Source organism: Arachis ipaensis, chromosome B5 (genome assembly GCF_059453495.1).
Source record: "Arachis ipaensis isolate K30076 ecotype BB chromosome B5, ASM5945349v1, whole genome shotgun sequence".
NCBI classification, from domain to species: Eukaryota; Viridiplantae; Streptophyta; class Magnoliopsida; order Fabales; family Fabaceae; genus Arachis; species Arachis ipaensis.
Genome location: NC_142440.1, coordinates 151,887,480 through 151,905,213, shown reverse-complemented (window position 1 = coordinate 151,905,213; position 17,734 = coordinate 151,887,480). Strand labels below are relative to the sequence as shown.

General features: G+C 36.8%; 2 protein-coding genes across 2 annotated transcripts; both read left to right on the top strand.

Moving 5' to 3' along the window:
• Positions 1-491: 491 nt before the first annotated feature.
• Positions 492-4,258, top strand: LOC107641348 (chaperone binding / ATPase activator). The gene is made up of 6 exons (XM_016344843.3): positions 492-827; positions 938-991; positions 1,261-1,341; positions 2,038-2,107; positions 2,224-2,312; positions 3,914-4,258. The coding sequence occupies exons 1-6, from the start codon at positions 648-650 to the stop codon at positions 4,049-4,051; spliced, it is 612 nt and encodes a 203-aa protein (XP_016200329.1). The 5' UTR covers positions 492-647; the 3' UTR covers positions 4,052-4,258.
• A 7,635-nt stretch (positions 4,259-11,893) lies between these two features.
• Positions 11,894-15,317, top strand: LOC107644517 (signal peptidase complex subunit 3B). Its single transcript, XM_016348385.3, has 5 exons — positions 11,894-12,295; positions 14,168-14,230; positions 14,641-14,694; positions 14,883-14,969; positions 15,058-15,317. Exons 1-5 carry the CDS (start codon positions 11,894-11,896, stop codon positions 15,181-15,183), a joined length of 732 nt encoding a protein of 243 aa, XP_016203871.2. The 3' UTR covers positions 15,184-15,317.
• Positions 15,318-17,734: the final 2,417 nt, after the last annotated feature.

Sequence of the window (17,734 nt, the reverse complement as noted above, 5' to 3'; positions counted from 1 at the left end):
CAAAAAATAGCGATATTAGTGATTGTCTTTTAAATTAATAAACGGTTTTTATTTTTTTCTATTCAATTAATTAATTAGATATATATGTGTTTTTTATTCCATAATATATATCAATAACTCGATAACAATGTTCATTACAAAATAGCCAAGAAGTAATAGTTCAAATGACATAGTCTCTCCATATTCAATTAAGAAATTGCGGGTTCGAGTCTCTATATATTCGGTAAAAAAAAAAATGTTCATTACAAAATAGTCACGTGCATGTGCATGACACGGTTATTACAGTTGTAGTTACTAGTTAGTTAAATTTTGACGAACCCTAAACGGCTAAACCCAAACAATAACATAAGAAGCTGCACGGTAATTCGGTGAATCCTGCTCCTTCTCCGACCTTGTGGAAACTTCCCGAACATCAAACTACCAATTTAATTAAATAATTAAAATTAAAATAATAAAAAATATATAAAAAACATGTTTTCGCGTGTTTCCCATTTTGTATAGTTCAAGTTTGACGGCCATTTGTCTCCTTCCACACTTCTCGGTCTTCTTCTCTATTCTTCATTTCAGCTCAACTTTTCTTCCGTTTCGTTTCGTTCCCGTTTCGCTCTCCATTCTCGCGTTTCGTTTTTTTTTTTTTTGGGAGCGAAATGACGGAGGCTGTGGTGTCTTCTTCTTCGGAGAAGGAAGAACAAAAGGGAGCTTCTTACACTTATTGGGTTCGCAAGATTACCGAAGACGCTGCTCCTTTGCCTGTTCCTCACAAGCTTTCTCCTCAAGATCCCCAATCTCAACCTAATTCTGCAACCCTTGGTTCTGCTTGGAATCGCGTAATTTCACATCTCTTCTCCTCTTCGTTTTTTTGTTCTCTGATTTTCTCAAATTTGTTTCTTATTGGTCAATTAAATCTGAATGTGTACTCTTTTATTTTTGAATAAAGGCTGGAACTTGGGAAGAGAAAAGCCTCAACAATTGGGCAACTCCAAGAATTAAGGTATGTATATTGGGGATGTTTTAAATTTTCCAGGGTACTGGTATTTCTTAATAGATCTTGTTAATATTTAGTGATATGTCCCACCTTTTAAAAAAAGAAAAAAATGAAGTTAGTGAGTGTAGTATGTTAAATGTTATTGCTCATTAGCTAAGGATAGTAACCTAACTAGTAATCACTATCTAAGGGTACCTAAGGAATCTCATATTTTGGGTTATTTATTTACTCATTCTTAATTTGAAGTTGTGTTATTTTTTATGTTTTGGTTGCAGGAGTTGCTTGTTTCAGTGGGCTCCATTAAGTTATCCTCTGGCACAGCAAAAGTAGAAGAAGTTACCAAATGTATTGGGGATGTAAGTGTGTTATTATGTAATTTACTTCTATTCTATGGTGTTGTATTCTATTCATACTGACATATGCATGTTCAACTTTGGCTCAGTTGATGCCCACCTTAAAGTGGGTGACAAGTTTTGGACCAAGAAGTTTATGAAAAACTAAATCCTACTTCAAGTTTTCATTTTTCATCCCCCCAAGTCTTGCAAGGGTACCAAACTGGCTCCCTGGAGTTTCCATGTCTTGGATTTGTTACTATGGTTTTTCTTTTTATTGTCATAACATTGGAAGTAGGCTTATATTCACATTCACCTATTATTTGTTTTTTATGATGTTAATGATGTGCTTGGGTGATGGAGCCTAGAGAATCTGGATTATTTGTTCTGTTAGGTTGGAAGTTTGAAACAATAGGGAACTTAATTCTTTATGTCCAATACATTTATTGGTGAAGATACCCAATAGTCTTTCCAAAGTGGATTGCCTGTTACTCAAAAGACAATACACAAGAATGAATGCAGTGGTTGTGGGTGATTTAAACTGTGGAGTCTGTGAATGAGATTTTGACAAAATGAAAATTTCTCTTGTTAAGAACATTTTTGCCAGTTTTTGGTCTATTCCTTGATTTGTGCTCTTAGCCTCTTTTTTCTACTGAAGTTATATGCTGTATGCAAGTTTTTGGTCTATCTGTTGATTTAGTTCTTTGTGATTGTTCTTAGGCATTCTTGGTGATAGTTCGGAATAAAAAACGAGTTGGTTACACATATGAGTTGACTTTAAAGGTCAAAGGTAAGTCACTATCAATCATTTTTGGTTCAGGACTTCAATCTAACTGTTAATTTTTAGTGTGCATTTCAACTACTTGCCTTTTTTGAATCGCATACTGATTTGCAAAATTGAAACAGGGGAATTGAATTTGAGAGGAGAGAAGAAGTCGGTTGGAGGCCATATAGATGTCCCAGAATTCTCGTTTGGCGAGTTGGATGACTTGCAGGTACTTGTTATGTTAATATTTATTTGAACACTTTTGAAGCACTGATAAATTGAAAAAGGGCTTACTTCTATGTGTAGCTTTTAGATTTGTTTTTTGTATCCATCATTTATATTGTAATTTGTCCTTTTGCATTTGGTCACTGACTTGATGGTCTTCCTAGAATTAGTTATTCATTATGACATAGCAAGTTGGACAGCAACCCTTTCTCATGAGGTGCATTAGGAATTTCCCAATACATGACATGCCTAATTGTTTTTGCATGCCTTAAAACTTTGCCAACTAGTTCTGTCTTCCTGGGACTAGATTGAATAGTGTGGGATCCCAAACCAGAATTATTTCTGACGGTGTGTGTCTATTTGTAATGCTCTTCCATTTCTACTTTTCTGTCTACATTTCTCTTCATAAGGAAGTGCTCTCTCATTTTCTATATTCTCTGTTTTCCTTATTTAGCATTCCTATGTCACTTTTGAATTCTTCTTTCACAAGATTGTCCAAATGCGAGTAGAGGAAGATGATAAAATGAGCTTGCTCTAAATGAACCTACATGGCAAATTCTGTTTTTCCATAGAGCCTATTGTAGTTTCATCATCATATGATCTATATGGCTGACCCCCACCTTGAAGGATGAACTGATGAAGTGTAATTTTTGTTTTTTATATATTTGCAACAATCAATGCACGACCTTGCTGGAATGGTTAAACTTAAACAGTTGCTCTACCTTGAGCATTGAGTATGATGGGCAAATTGAAAGTGTTGGATTTTGCTGCCTGCAATGAGTTTTATGTTATTTTAATTATTTCTTCTCAGCTCATATTCTCTTCTTTCTAGATTTAGGCTATGCATTGTGCTGAACTGACTACTGTGGTTAATATCATTATCAATTTATCTAACCTGTCAAAAACCTATTATCCATCCACACCTTGAACCCAAATTCTGCAAGGACAGATTCCGGGTGTAAATTATCATTGACTGATCCTTAAGAACACATTATTTTGATTTTTTAACTCCTCAAGCTTCTTTTTTTACCAATATTAACCTGTAATCTTACCAAGAAGTCTTAATTCGGTCCCCCTCTATTTCTTTGAAGGACAACACATCCACTAAGAAAAAAAAAAAAAAAAAACGGCCCCTAACCCGCATTATGTGTCCCTTCCATGAAGTCCATTGTGAATTGTTAATAGAATTTGTCTAGCTGGCACTTAACGGCCATGTCATCACAATGACATCATTGACATGTCAGCAAGTTCCATTAACAGTTTAAGGTGGATTTCATGTAGGGGCCGTGTTGTCTCACAAGTCGCAACAAATGTAATGTAATGTCGCTGGCTATCATTATAATCTTTCCGATTACTTATCTAAGCATTTAGGTGGTTGAGACTTTCAATTTCTATGGAAAGCATCTTGTTCTTCTTCCTCTTTGAATTATTGTATGGTACTAGTCACATTCCTTTAAACATGTCAGTAGCAAAGTCAATGTAGAATGAAAAATCAAGGGGATTCACATATAATATCACCAAAACTCTAATTGACCCCAACTAAAACTACCGCCAGTGATAGACTTTGATGCTTGTTTCTTTTTGCGGCAAATGATTTTTGTGCAGATGCAAGTGAAACTAAATGAAGATAAGGATATGTTGCCTCAAGATAAGACAGAGATATGCAACGACTTGAAGAAGCTATTTTTAGAGCCTGTTCGAGAAAAGTTGCTTCAATTTGAGCAAGAACTCAAGGATAGATAGGAAAGGCATTTTTTTTCTTTGTTTACAAAAGCCATGTATTAGTTTCACTTTTCATTGCTAATATTCTACTGGGGACATGTGATTTCTATTTACTGTCTCCAGAAGTAGTGGTGTTTTTAATGTTATTTTTAAAGTGTTATGAACTGCATGATTAAGCATTGTTATCATACATTTTAATATGATACATGTGGTGTGTTCAAGAGTAAATTGCATACTAGTTTCAACTTTCATGCAATTAGGCTCCGTTTGGTTGATGTATAGGATGAGACATAGACACAAAGATACAGACATTAAAGACATAGACATAAAATATTTGTGTCTATGTATTGTGTTTGGTAAAAATAATGAACAAGACACAAATATTTGAAAAAGACTAAATTACCCTTCATTTAACCACAATTTTATCAACATCACTGAACACTTATCACCTCAAATGCTACATATCATTATTATTAAATTTTTATTTCTTTTCATATTTTTTTTCTTCTAATATCATCTTAAATTATCATTCAAATATTAAATATACAGTTTTTTTGAAAAAAAAATAGAAAACCAAAGCCTAAAATTTATCAAAGATTAATTAAAATTTAAATAAATAAAAAATTAAATGTATAATTTTTTTTTGAAAAAAATGGGAGAACAAATTTGGTTGTAAAATCTAAAAGAGGAAGTAAAAAAAAGAAATATTTGAAGAGATAAGAGGACAAATTTTGAAAATTAAAAAATTGAATAAGGGTAAAAGAGTAAAAAATTAGTGTCTCACAAGTTGTGTCTCAGTGTCTCATCAAATTGGAGGTACACAAATTTAGTGTCTCCGTGTCCATCCGTGTCCTCCCGTGTCCATCAAAATTCTGTGTCTCACCAAACCAAACAGCAGACATGTGTCACCGTGTCCATGTTTCAATGAGACATGGACATCAACCAAACACTACCTTAATTAATTCGAGGGATCCAACCATGTTAGCATTTGTCTCCGGAATATCCAAAATCTAAAGAGGTTCCTGCAAGCTGCATTATGAACCCAACCACAGATGCCCATTGCCAAAAAGTGAGGTAGGCATGAGGAATTGCAATCCAACGTGTGCATTACGAAGAAGTTATCTGTGAATTGTGCATTGCCAAATAGTAATTTATATAATTTATATGCACTTTTGGTATAAAAATATTAATTATATTAAAAATGAGTCATTAATTAATCTCCATATATAAATAACAGTAACAGTTACTTATATAAAAAATGCTAACATAACATAAAAAGACAACACATTCAAATGATAATGATAATGACGGAGGATGAGAAAGAAAAAAGGGTAAAGTATTAAATTGGTTAGGGTAAAGTATTAAATTGGTTTCTTACGTTTGACCGTAATTCTATTTTGGTCCTTAAGGTTTAAACTATCTTATTTGAATCCAAAAATGTTTCATTTAACTTTAATATAGTCTCACCATAAGGTTAAAATTAAATAATTAATGAAATGTCTTACAAAACAACAGTACAAAAACAGGTTGATAATATGGAGAACAAGTACAAGTTTTAGAGGTACAAAATTAACTGTACATGCATCAATACATTTAATTAAGTTATATCAAATCAACCTCAAATAAAAAGATTCTAATACCTCAAGTTTTCTCCCCAATTAAGTTTTGATTTGAGATAATTTCATAAATTTATCATACTAATAGTCAATTAAGACTCCAATGTATATGTTGTAGTATCACTTAACGTATCATATTAACAAATTTTGATATCGTCAATAAAAAAAATGACAGAAAAATTAACGCGATTAATTTAAAATATTTGAAGAATGAATCTAATTAAAAATTTTTTTGGATTAATTTAAAACACCAATGATGTTTCAGAACGAATTTGACTATTTATTATTTTACCTGTAATAATAATAATAATAATAATAATAATAATAATAATAATAATAATAATAATAATAATAATAATAATAATAATAATAATAATAATAATAATAATAATAATAATAATAATAATAATAAAGGACAAATTAGTCCCTGAGGTTTTAAATCGTGGACAAATCGATCCCTTAAGATCTAAAAATACTAAAACGCCTCTTACTATTCAAATCGTGTGACGGATCGATCCTTCCGTGCAAAATGATGTGCCAGACGTAACGGAGAGGGGTGATCTGTCGCTTAGTTGGCGTGTGTTGGGCCTAGGTGGCAAGACGGGACCGTTGAGGAAGCTTGGTGTGTCCATTGGGAAAAAGTCTTGGACAAATAGGTCCCTATGATTGAAAACGGCAACGTTTTGAGAACGTTGGCTGTAGTCACAATTTCAAAGAAGCCCATATCAATGACACACAATTCCGAAGAAGCCCTAGCACACATATGTATGATCTTTTCCCTAAAAAAAAACGATTGATCTTCTTCCCGTCGTGGTGTTCGTGTAAGGTTGCGCTAGTGAAGCTTCGTTGGTGGAGTTGCGGGTGTCATCGGTAGTGGTAAGTACCCTTAATGCGAAACTGAATGTGACTGTTACTTTCGAACGTTATCTGTTGTGCATGTCGTGGGTTGGGGTTTAGGTGTAATGTAGTGTTGGGAGGGGCATGGAAGATGAGTTGTGTGTGGTTTATGGTTAAGGTAGTTGTTTATTTGCTAATGCTTAGTGGTAATCGTTGAGTCAAACAATGATTCAGATGGTAGATATTTTCGTGATTCCTGTTTTTCATCACGGGGGCTACTTTCAACGAGCTCCGAATGGTGAGTTAGTTTATCTCGATGGTAAGGTTGAGAGGTTCCCCCCCCCCCCCATGGACCTTGATTTTGTAAATTTTGGTGATTTGATAACACTGTTCAAAGGATTGGGATATCAATCATACAAGGAGGCATACTGGTATGATCCAAAGAGCAAGGATATAGAGTCAGGGTTGCATGTTCTGAGGGGAGATGCAGGCATCAACCAGATGCGGCAAGCAAAGATGACAAACAAAGATACTGATGAGTTCTATATATTCTTTGATCATCCTATTGATGACCCAGAACCTGTAGACTGTGCTGGAAAGGAAAACGTTGAGGCAGAGGAAGATGATGGTCTCGAGGTGGATGAATTGGGTGAGTCGTCGACGGAGCACGATAGTTACGAGAGCGCAGAGGATCAGCCGTATGCACCTCCACCTCTCGGTAATGAAAGTAACAGTGATAGTGGGAAGATGTTGTCAGTGGGTCTGTGTCTGGCAGAGGAAACAGGAAACAAGTGCCTCATTCCTCTAAGAGAACCCCTCAGCCAAGTAAGCAACCCAGGAAGCAAGCGCGACGTGTGTCTCAAAGAACAAGGTCTGCTGCAAGAAAGAAAAGGGCCTGTCCATGAGCCCGAGGCAGGTGGGCCTGGTGGACAACCCAGTGGATGTAGGCCTGCAAGGGAGCCCAATATATCTAGGCCTGCAACGGAGCCCAATAGGGCCAGAGGACCAAGGCCAGCACTAGTAGACTACGTGAGTGATGTAGACACGGATGGTGATGATATTGTATGGGAGTATGAATCTGAGGAGCTGCATACACCTGTCTCTTCTGATGATGAGGGAAACAAACATCATTGGCCTGAGTTCAATGACCAATATAGTTTCGGAGAGGGAAGATTTGAGCTTGAAACAAGGTTTGCAACAATTGAGAGGTTCAAAGAGGTGGTAAAGGACACCTTTATTGCTGAAGGCCGAGAGTTGGTGTGGATAAAGAATGATAGGGAAAGAGTGAGGGTTGGATGCAAGGACGAAGAGTGTGGTTGGATTGCCCACTTGTCTTACAATCGGCAACTACAATGCTTCCAAGTGAAGACATATAGAAACGAGCACACTTGTGCAAGAGACCTTGGAAGCAATGCTGCTGATCAACACTGGATCAGTAAAAATGTGGAGAAGAGGATGGCAACGCACCTGCATATGACAACCCATGAAGCCATTGATTTTCTAAGAGAGGACTTTGACCTTACTGTACACCCAAAGATGGTGTATAGAGCTGTGAAGGAGGCAAGGGAGAGGATGATGGGTAACAAAAGGCAACAGTATGGTAAATTGAGAGATTACTTATTAGAGATACATAGAAGTAACCCTGGGTCTTCTGCATTGTTAGACCTGATCCCTCAGCCTCAAGCTGCCCCTATGTTTGACAAGTTATATGTTTGTTTTGAGGCCTGCAAGCAGGGATTCAAGAGTGGCTGTAGACCATTGATCCACCTAGATGGAGCATTTCTTAAAACATACCATGGGGGACAACTACTTTCTGCCATTGCACAGGATGCCAACAACCAGTTTTACGTGGTTGCATACGCAGTTGCAAGATCCGAGAACAAAGAATCTTGGAAGTGGTTCCTAACATGCTTACAGGAGGACATTGGTGATGTAGGCAACCACGGTTGGAATTTTATGTCGGATCAACAGAAGGTTAGTTTCTTTTTTGTCATTTCGTGTTTGTTGTCTTAGTCATTTACTGTATTATATATTGTTGTAAACATGGCTTCATGCCTTCATTGTTGTTAGGGACTGCTACCTGCACTGAAGGAGGTAATGTCTGGTGCACATGTTAGAAACTGCGTCATGCATATGTGAAAAAATTTCATAAACCGATTCAATGATCTGTATATAAGAGAAATTGTGTGGGAATGTGCTAGATGCACAACCATCTCAGAGTTCAAGACAACCATGGAAAGACTGAAAGTAGTGAACATGGATGCTTGGGCCTATCTCATGAAATTTGAACCTGCTACCTGGGTTAGAGCATACTTTAGCCATGGTCCCAAGGTTGACAACCTAACAAACAACATGTGCGAGTCGTTTAACGCAAAGGTGGTGAAGTACAGAAGCAAGCCCATACTTACAATGTGCGAGGAGTTACGGTGCTACGTGATGCGGCGAATGGTTCAACACAAGAAACTTCTGGGGACTCATGAGGGAAAACTGGCACCAGTGCAAGAGAAAAGGCTACAGAGGCTTATCAAACCAAGCAACAAATGGACAGCGAATTGGATTGGTGATAATGAGCACAAACGGTTTGAAGTCACTCACAAGGGATCCAAAGTTGATGTGGATCTGATCAAACACAGCTGCTCGTGTAACAAATGGCAACTCACAGGTTAGTCATGTTCCTGAATTTCAATCTAACCATGCTGTGTATTTTTTTAATTTAAGCCTGCTGTGAATTCATAGTTGATGTGAATTTCAATTTTACTCATAGATGATGTTAACCATGCTGTGAATTTGGACATGCTTGGTGTGAATCTAATTAACATGCTGTGATTGTGTTGATATTAACTATGCTGTGATTGTGTTGCTATTAACTATGCTGTGAACCTGTTAGCCATGCTGTGAATTTATATTAGTTCATTCAACTTTTAGTCATGTTTATGCCATTTTGTTGTTGTGAAACCGCTGTCCTGCTGTGAAGGGATGCCGTGCATTCATGCTATAGCAGCAATAAGAAAACGGCATGATAATCCCGACGATTATGTTCATCCATGGCTATGTATGGAATCCATTAGAAAGACATACGAGCACTTCATCCAGCCGGTAACGAGTGAGGAATACTGGACAAGATCTGAGTTTACTAAGCCTGCTCCACCTGTGTTAAAAAGGCCAATTGGACGTCCCAAGGTACATAACAAACAGAAAGACCCACCTGAGGCTGTTATTGATGGGGACAAATTGAAGAGGAGTTTCTATGTCACATGTAGCAAGTGCGGTGAGAGGAGACACAACTACAAGACGTGCAAAGGAGCCCCATCCAACCCAAACTGGAAGCCAAAGACGAAAAAACCAAGAACAAAGGCCAAGGACTCTCAATCACTTGTGGTTCTACCTTTGTCACAGTCAGCCCCCGAAGAAGAGGTAATACTTACTTGCCTAGGGATGTAATTGTCCCCCCGAAAATAAATTCAGGGATTTAATTGTCTATTTTAGTTTTAGTTAGGGATCTATTTGTCTATTTTTTTAGACTTCAAGGTTTTAAATGTCTTATGATATAATGTGCTTTACTAGGACTGTTTAAACTAACTGGATACATTTTACACAATGCCTCATCTCAGATTGTGGAAGAGAGTCCCCCTACTGCTACGAACCCTCCTCATGTTGAACAAAATTCTGCTAATCAGTCAGTTGCTAATGAGGTAACAATTTTGGTGACATTTCATTGTTGGTGCTTGCTGGTTTCATTGCATTTCACACTTGTTTCGACCTTCATGCAGGGTAATTCCAATGCAAACGCTGCACCGATGAATGAGCAAGAATCTGGTTCCTCAGTAGCAGCGATTGAGACACAATCAATGCCTCCAAAAGCACCATTCAAGCCCCCAGCCCATTTTACATCACGCCCGGCACGAGGTACATTTAGGCCTAAGCAACCAGTTAGGAGGAAGCCTGTGACAAATAAACCCTCGCAGCCTGTGCCACCTGCCCAGAGTAAGCATCATCTCCCCTCTTCACAACAACCAACTGCATCAGGAGCATCTCCACAGACTTTGGCAGCAGCAGGCAAAGCAACTCAACGGCTGTTTAAGTTCATCCCCACTCCAGGACTAAACAAGCCAACTAGTTAATGCTACATGTTTAGAATTTAGTCATGACCTCAACCCCTTTTTGAGAAACACTGTTATTTTACTAAGCAACTCTTTTTGGAAACAATGTGATTAGTTATAGCTGGCAGGCTTAAGTTATGCCTTACTTTGGCAGTAGACATGTACTTGACTTCTTTTGTCAATATTAACAACTCTTTCATGAGATTAAATTATACTTTACATATATAATGATGTCTCTAAATAATTATGCCACTCACTTGCTTAGGGAAATGACTTTGCTGAACATATCATAATTTACCTTACAACATTGTTTGTTCGAATAACATACAACAAAATGGAAACTCATCCCATACTAAATTACAAGATTTTTTTTTACATACTTTTCAGCCAAGATTGACAATGACATAAGCAAAAATTACACAAACCACTGCTACAATAACCAAATACAGATTAACATTCTTCTTCCTCTCTAGATACAACACCTTCTTCTCCAAATCAATCAGCTTCTGTTTCACTACCTTCTTCCCAAGATACACTTTCAGATCATTAACCTCGTCCTCCGTAGTAAACTTTTCAAGGACTCTTACTGTTGAAAGATGGTCATCCAGCCATAAGAAGAACTTGCAATGACTGGGATTTTTCAGCTGCATGTTCATCGTTCCAAAACAAACAGAACTTAATCAACTCTCCTATAATCAAACTGACCAAATAAAATCACCAACATATCTTAAAGAATGGACACCCAAAGAACAATCTATTGGGGTTCGTCGTCGTCCTCGACTTGTACAATATGGCATACACACGACATTTACACATCGGAGCAATCTCGTCCTTCTCCTCTGAAGCTTCCACGCATTTCACGGTTGGCGGCAGTCGAACTCGTCGTGAGCTGGAGGAGGCTCCCTCACTGACCATTTAAGCTTGCACAATATCCCCACACTCAACCACTCACAGAAATGAACAACGGTAATGGCGAACGAGTTCCATTTGAACAAATAGGGCAAACATCAAAACGTTGCCGTTTTCAATTATAGGGACCTATTTGTCCAAGACTTTTTCCTAACGGACACACCAAGCTTCCTCAACGGTCCCGTCTTGCTACCTAGGCCCAACACACACCAACTAAGCGACAGATCACCCTTCTCCGTTACGTCTGGCACATCATTTTGCACGAAAAGATCGATCCGTCACACATTTTGAATAGTAAGGAGCGTTTTAGTATTTTTAGATCTTAAGGGATCGATTTGTCCACGATTTAAAACCTCAAGGACTAATTTGTCCTTTTCCCTAATAATAATAATACCAAATTCATGACTATTTATTATTTTATCTGTAATGATCATAAAGCAGCAAAAGACAGCGTCCACCATTCACGGCGCCTCAAGCTCCTGCTCCACCGTCCACAATTAACTGCGCCTGGAGCTCCGCCGCTCGCCATTCACCACGCCCGGAGTTCCACCATCCGCGTTTCACCGCGCCTCGAGGTCTGCCATCCACGATTCACCGCGCCTCAAGCTCCGTGGTCCTCTAGTCCGAATATGCATTCCTTCGGTTACAGAGCGAACGCTCTGTTCACGTTCGCCATTACCATTCTTGCCCTTGTGTGCGCTATGGCTTCCCTCTCCGACAGCCTCAACTCCCCCTCTCCCTCTGCCCATGTCCAGGTCTTGAACATTAACTGGTTTCAGAAACAGCCCAACGGAAACGATGAGGTTTAATTTCTTGTTCCGATCTACGATTAGGGTTTAATTTCCCAAAGGGTTTTGCTAGTAATTTATCAATATCACTGTTTTATATTCAATTCTGGTGTTTTCAACTCGTTGCTATAGTCTACGCTTAGCAGCAATAATTCTTGTAGCTTTGGCACTTCATTCTGCCATTGAGCCAAATGTTTGAATTGATAAAACTTGCCCACACTTGGGATACTGAAATGGATAACATATGTGGCTGTGATTAGGTCTGATAAGATCTCTAGTTCTTAGCAGTGTGAATATATAGCCAATGCCTTATTGTCTGAAATGAAGGTTTATGCTGAATTGGGATCATTTTATTACTTGAGTTTTTGAACTATTGCTTTGTAGAATATAGATAAATTTGATGAACAACACGTCTTGACCTTTATCCGAAACATTTCCTATGTCATTGCTTAATTACTTTTTAGATATTCATATATTTGAAAATTGGAAATAATCAAAGCATAAAGCCAGGAATAATTGGACTTGAAACCATCACAATGGTGTCATCTAATAATTGTAACCAACACAACCTAGTTCAAAGATGTAACAAGGTTTAGATTTTTTTTGCTGTTGAAAGGGGAAGAAGGCAACTATTTAGTTGCCCTGTCATGTTAGGCCTTCTGATACATGCTTCAAATGTTCGGAGTTCAAATATTATTTAGAAATTATTAGTTTATATTTTTAAACTGTTCAATTTAATTTGATGTATTTTAATTTTGTTTATTTAGTTATTTGTGTTTGTGGGCTTAGGGTTTTCTTTGTTTTGACTTATTAAGAGGTTATAAATACCTCATAAACTATTGTAGTCGTAGTATTGAGAGACTATAGGTTTTTGGTAGATGAAACCATAGTGTGAACAAGTGAGGTTGAGTGAGTTCCTTTTTTGTTCCACGGGAATTTGATAAAAGGTTGAGGAGTCCTTTCGATTTAATTCCCAAACTATGATGTGGACAAATTAAGTTGATGAGTCCCTTTCTTATTGCATCAAGAAATTGGATAAAAAGCAGAGTGATTCTCTTTGTATCCAATTTCAATCTATCCCTTTTATTTTCTATTTCAATTTTAATGTATGTTTCTTATTCAATATTAATTCATGTTATTTTGTTTATCTTTTTTTTGTATTATTTGGTATCAGAGCTCAGGTAAAAAAAAGATAAACAAAAAGATAAGAATTCAAACCGAATAAAAAAGATACATTAAAATTGAAACAGAAATAAAAGAGATAGATTGAAATTAAATACAAAGAGAATCACTCTACTTTCTACCCAATTTCTTGGCGCAACAAGAAAATGACTCCTCAACCTAACTTGTCCACGCCATAGATTGGGAATTGAATGGAAGGGACTCCTCAACCTTCTACCAATTTCCCAATGCAACAAGAGAGGTATTCACTCAACCTCACTTGTCCACATCATGGTTTCATCACGAAACCAAAAAGTGCTTTGACATCTCTAATCACTCAATATTACGACTTATAATCTCTTATTAGGTTAAAACAAAGAAAACCCTAAACCCACAAACACAAAGTCCAATTTAGTAACTAAATAAACAAAATTAAATTGAACATTCTAAAAATATAAACTAATAACTTCTAAATAATATTTGAACTCTTCATATCACGAACATTTAAAGCACGTATCACCTTCTCAAAGTTCTATCTTTTACCATATTGTATGCATGTGTTTACTTCTCTGTACCAGCTCTGAAATTTTAGCTGCATATGATACTTTGATATTAATATCATATTGTGTCATAAACAACCTTCTTGTGATGCCATTCTCTTTTATATTTATACAACATTTCTATCCGGTGTTTAATCTGAAGTGGAACACCTTTCTTTTCTTGCAGGTCAGCATGACAATGAATATATCAGCAGATTTACAATCTCTTTTCACATGGAACACAAAACAGGTTTGTGAATAGAATTTGCATTACTCGTTCCCTTTGGTTCTTGAAAAGTATGGATGCGGAAGGTAGGAAGATAAGTGGGAGACTGCAAATTAGTGCATCAGGATGCAATGGGCAAAATCTGCATGATCTTCCTCTGTTCCTCCCTTAATAATGCATGTCGTAATTTTTAATAAGCCTTGCCCACTGTTATATCTTGTTTAATTTTCTGAAATATATTTCTATTCTTGCTCCCATCTTTGCATTTCTATGGTGCATAACCAAATGTATTTCCATGTTATTGTTGTAACTGCCTGATATAACATAAAATGTATTGGATTGGGATAATAATATTTGATCAATTTTTCTAAGCAGTTAGGCTATAACTTCAGGCTGCCCTGGCACTTATTTTGCTTCTCCATATATGCTTGCAGGTTTTTGTCTTTTTAGCTGCCGAGTATGAAACTCCAAAGAATTCTTTAAATCAGGTACGATTTGAAATATAAAACACTAATAAGTTTGTCTGCTCCTTTTGAGGAGGGAGTAAAGAAACCAGAGTAGTATTCATCTCGCTAAGATAACACTCCCATCACCTATTAATATGCTGCTTCTCTGCCATAGTATGTTATAGCATTTGTTTTGACTTTTGAATACATTCTTGATTTGCCATTTGCAGATATCGCTATGGGATGGTATCATTCCCTCTAAAGAGCATGCAAAGTTTTGGATTCATACTTCAAACAAGTATCGCTTCATCGACCAGGTACACAACTCTGAGAATGTGACCACTGGTATGAATTGCTTTAGATTTCATCAGGTCCTGATATTTGACATTTTTCGTTTGTGTTCAGGGAAGGAATTTGCGTGGTAAAGAATTTAACTTGACTATGCACTGGCATGTTATGCCAAAGACGGGCAAAATGTTTGCAGATAAAATAGTCATGCCGGGTTACCGTTTGCCAGAGGAATATAGATGATTCTTTCTTGTCTTGTTAATGATGTATTACTTTAACTTTAGCCTTTTCTATAATGGATATAGAGGGTTACCTCAAGGAACTAGAATCAGGAAACCCGTGATTTGACAAAGTGGAAATGAAATTTTCGTGTGGTATTTAATTGTCTCCTCCACTGTTCCCGACATTTTTCGATTTGAAACACCTCCCCAGTAAGAGTCTCAGATTGCGTCACAGTTTTGAAGCACTATTAGATTGAAAAGGGGATTATTTCTATGTCTAGCTTATTTCTATTAGCTTAGGTTTTTGTTAATGATCACCCATATTAGTTTGTCCTTTTGCATTTGGTGAATGACTCAGTGGTACTCCTAGAATTATTAATTATGACATAGCAAGTTGGACAGCAACTCTTTCTCATTCAGTGCATTAGGAACTTCCCAATGCACCACATGCCTGATTGTTTTTGCATGCCTTAAAACTTTGCCATCAAGTTCCGTCTTCCCAAACCAGAATTATTTTTGAGGTTGTGTGTCAATTTGTAACCCCTCCTCCTACTTTTCTGTCTACATTTCTCTTCATAGGGGTAGTGCTCTCTCATTTTTTATATGTTCTCCATTTTCCTTATTTATCATTCCTATGTCACGTTTGAATTCTTCTTTAACAAGATTGTCCAAATGAGAGTACAGGAAGATGATAAAATGAGCTTGCTTGAAAAGAACCTACTTAGCAAATTCTGTATTTCCATAGAGCCAGTTTCATCATCATATGATCTATATGGCTGAACCCCACCTTGAAGGATGAACTGATGAACAATAATTTTTGTTTTTTATATGTTTGTAACAATCAATGGTCATGACCTTGCTGGAATGGTTAAACTGAAACAGTTGCGCTAGCTTGAGCTTTGCCTTTGAGTATGATAGGCAAACTGAAAGTGTTGGATTTTGCTGCCTGCGATGAACTTTATGATATTTTATTTTATTTTGCTGACTGCTGTGGTTGATATCATTATCAGTTTATTTAACCTGTCAAAATCCTCTTATCCAACCACACTCTAAACCCTAATTCTGCAAAGGAGAGTTTCCTAGGCTTAAATTATCATTCACCCTTGAAAACAAATTGTTTTGATTTGTATACTCAAGCTTTTTATTACCAATATCAACCTGTAATCTTCCCAAGTCCCTAATTCTTAAGTAAATACCAATCCCAATTCCCAAGACAACACAATCCTTGATGAAAAAAATAAAAAACAATTTGACCTGTTTGAGGTTAGATGATTTGGATTCCCTTTCTTAAATCTACCATGAACTATTAACGAAATTTGACAGGCTGACACTTAATTAATCTTGATGAGTTTGGAAAATTCAAATTTAAATTTGTGATGATCAAATATTATTAATACAATTAATTACAAAATTATTAATTTGATCTTCATGATTATATCTACTAATTAATAATTTTGTCATGTAGAATTTGATGCTGGGCCGAATTGCAAGCCTAATAAGAATAAAATATTCAGCATTGGCTATCAAAATGTTAAAAGATGTGGCTGAATTGTTACTTTACTAGTTGGGCCAAATTTTAACTATTACTGTTAGTCCAAAACAATTTTTTGGTTTGAAACCAACTTACTTGATCCGAAACCAAAGATAATGGAAGAAAGCTTTGCATGCTTAATTCGGTCACTCATTTCCTCTCATTTGATGGATTCCAAATTTAATTCAATTAACATTAAATGCATTGGAACCATGAGAGAGAAATGACAATTGATTTGATTGCTGCCTTAATGATACACGCTACTTAAAGCAAAGGGGAGTAAATTAATTCATTTTAATTGATCAAATCCATTGAATGCTTTCCTTTTACTCTCTTTTCTCTCCCATTCCTCTTCTTCATTTGGTCACTTCACAGAGAAAGCATAGAAGCTTTTGCAAGCTATCAGAATAATGAAGCAGAAGCTAGAAACAAGCTAAAGACCATTGTAATGATGGCAAGAAAAAGAAAAAGAAAACAAAAAGTATGTTGTGGTTGAGATTTTCATCACAAATGGTAAGATTTGGTGAAGAGATCTCATGCTCTCCATACCAAAAATGAAAGAAGATGATCTCGGTCAGAGGAAGAAGATCCTTAAGAGATGGCTTGTCTCAGCTTTTGATCAACCACCACAGGAGGTAGCTACAGTAGCTACGTGATGGAAGATGCAGAAGATAGAGCAGAAGAAGCTATCATCATCAAGAACTCATCAAGGGTTAGGGATCCTTCTTGGAGTGCAAGTCAAGATGGATGGCTCGGATTGGTGAAGCTTTGTGTAAAGGGAAGACACAGAGGTAATTGCATGTTGGGTTTTACATTCAGTTTCCTCTCCTCTCTCTCTGGCCGAACCGGTTTGCATGAAAAAGAAGAAGTTGGCTCGGTTCAAGAACTTCAATCTTGGAGGCTTCCCCTTCTATAAATAAAGGAGAACAGTCAGGACTTGAGGCAAGGAATCAGAGTGCAAGGCACAGAGTTCTCATAGCTACCTAAGCTAACAGAAGTTCTTCTCCTTCAATGTTCTTCATTTTGTATTTTTCTGTTTAAT

Coding starts and splice junctions, on each gene's coding strand:
- LOC107644517 (XM_016348385.3), top strand. CDS start 11,894: ATGACTATTTATTATTTTATCTGTAATGATCATAAAGCAGCAAAAGAC. Junction 12,296..14,167: donor AGCCCAACGGAAACGATGAG/GTTTAATTTCTT, acceptor CTTTTCTTGCAG/GTCAGCATGACAATGAATAT. Junction 14,231..14,640: donor TCACATGGAACACAAAACAG/GTTTGTGAATAG, acceptor ATATGCTTGCAG/GTTTTTGTCTTTTTAGCTGC.
- LOC107641348 (XM_016344843.3), top strand. CDS start 648: ATGACGGAGGCTGTGGTGTCTTCTTCTTCGGAGAAGGAAGAACAAAAG. Junction 2,108..2,223: donor GTTGACTTTAAAGGTCAAAG/GTAAGTCACTAT, acceptor AAATTGAAACAG/GGGAATTGAATTTGAGAGGA. Junction 2,313..3,913: donor GCGAGTTGGATGACTTGCAG/GTACTTGTTATG, acceptor ATTTTTGTGCAG/ATGCAAGTGAAACTAAATGA.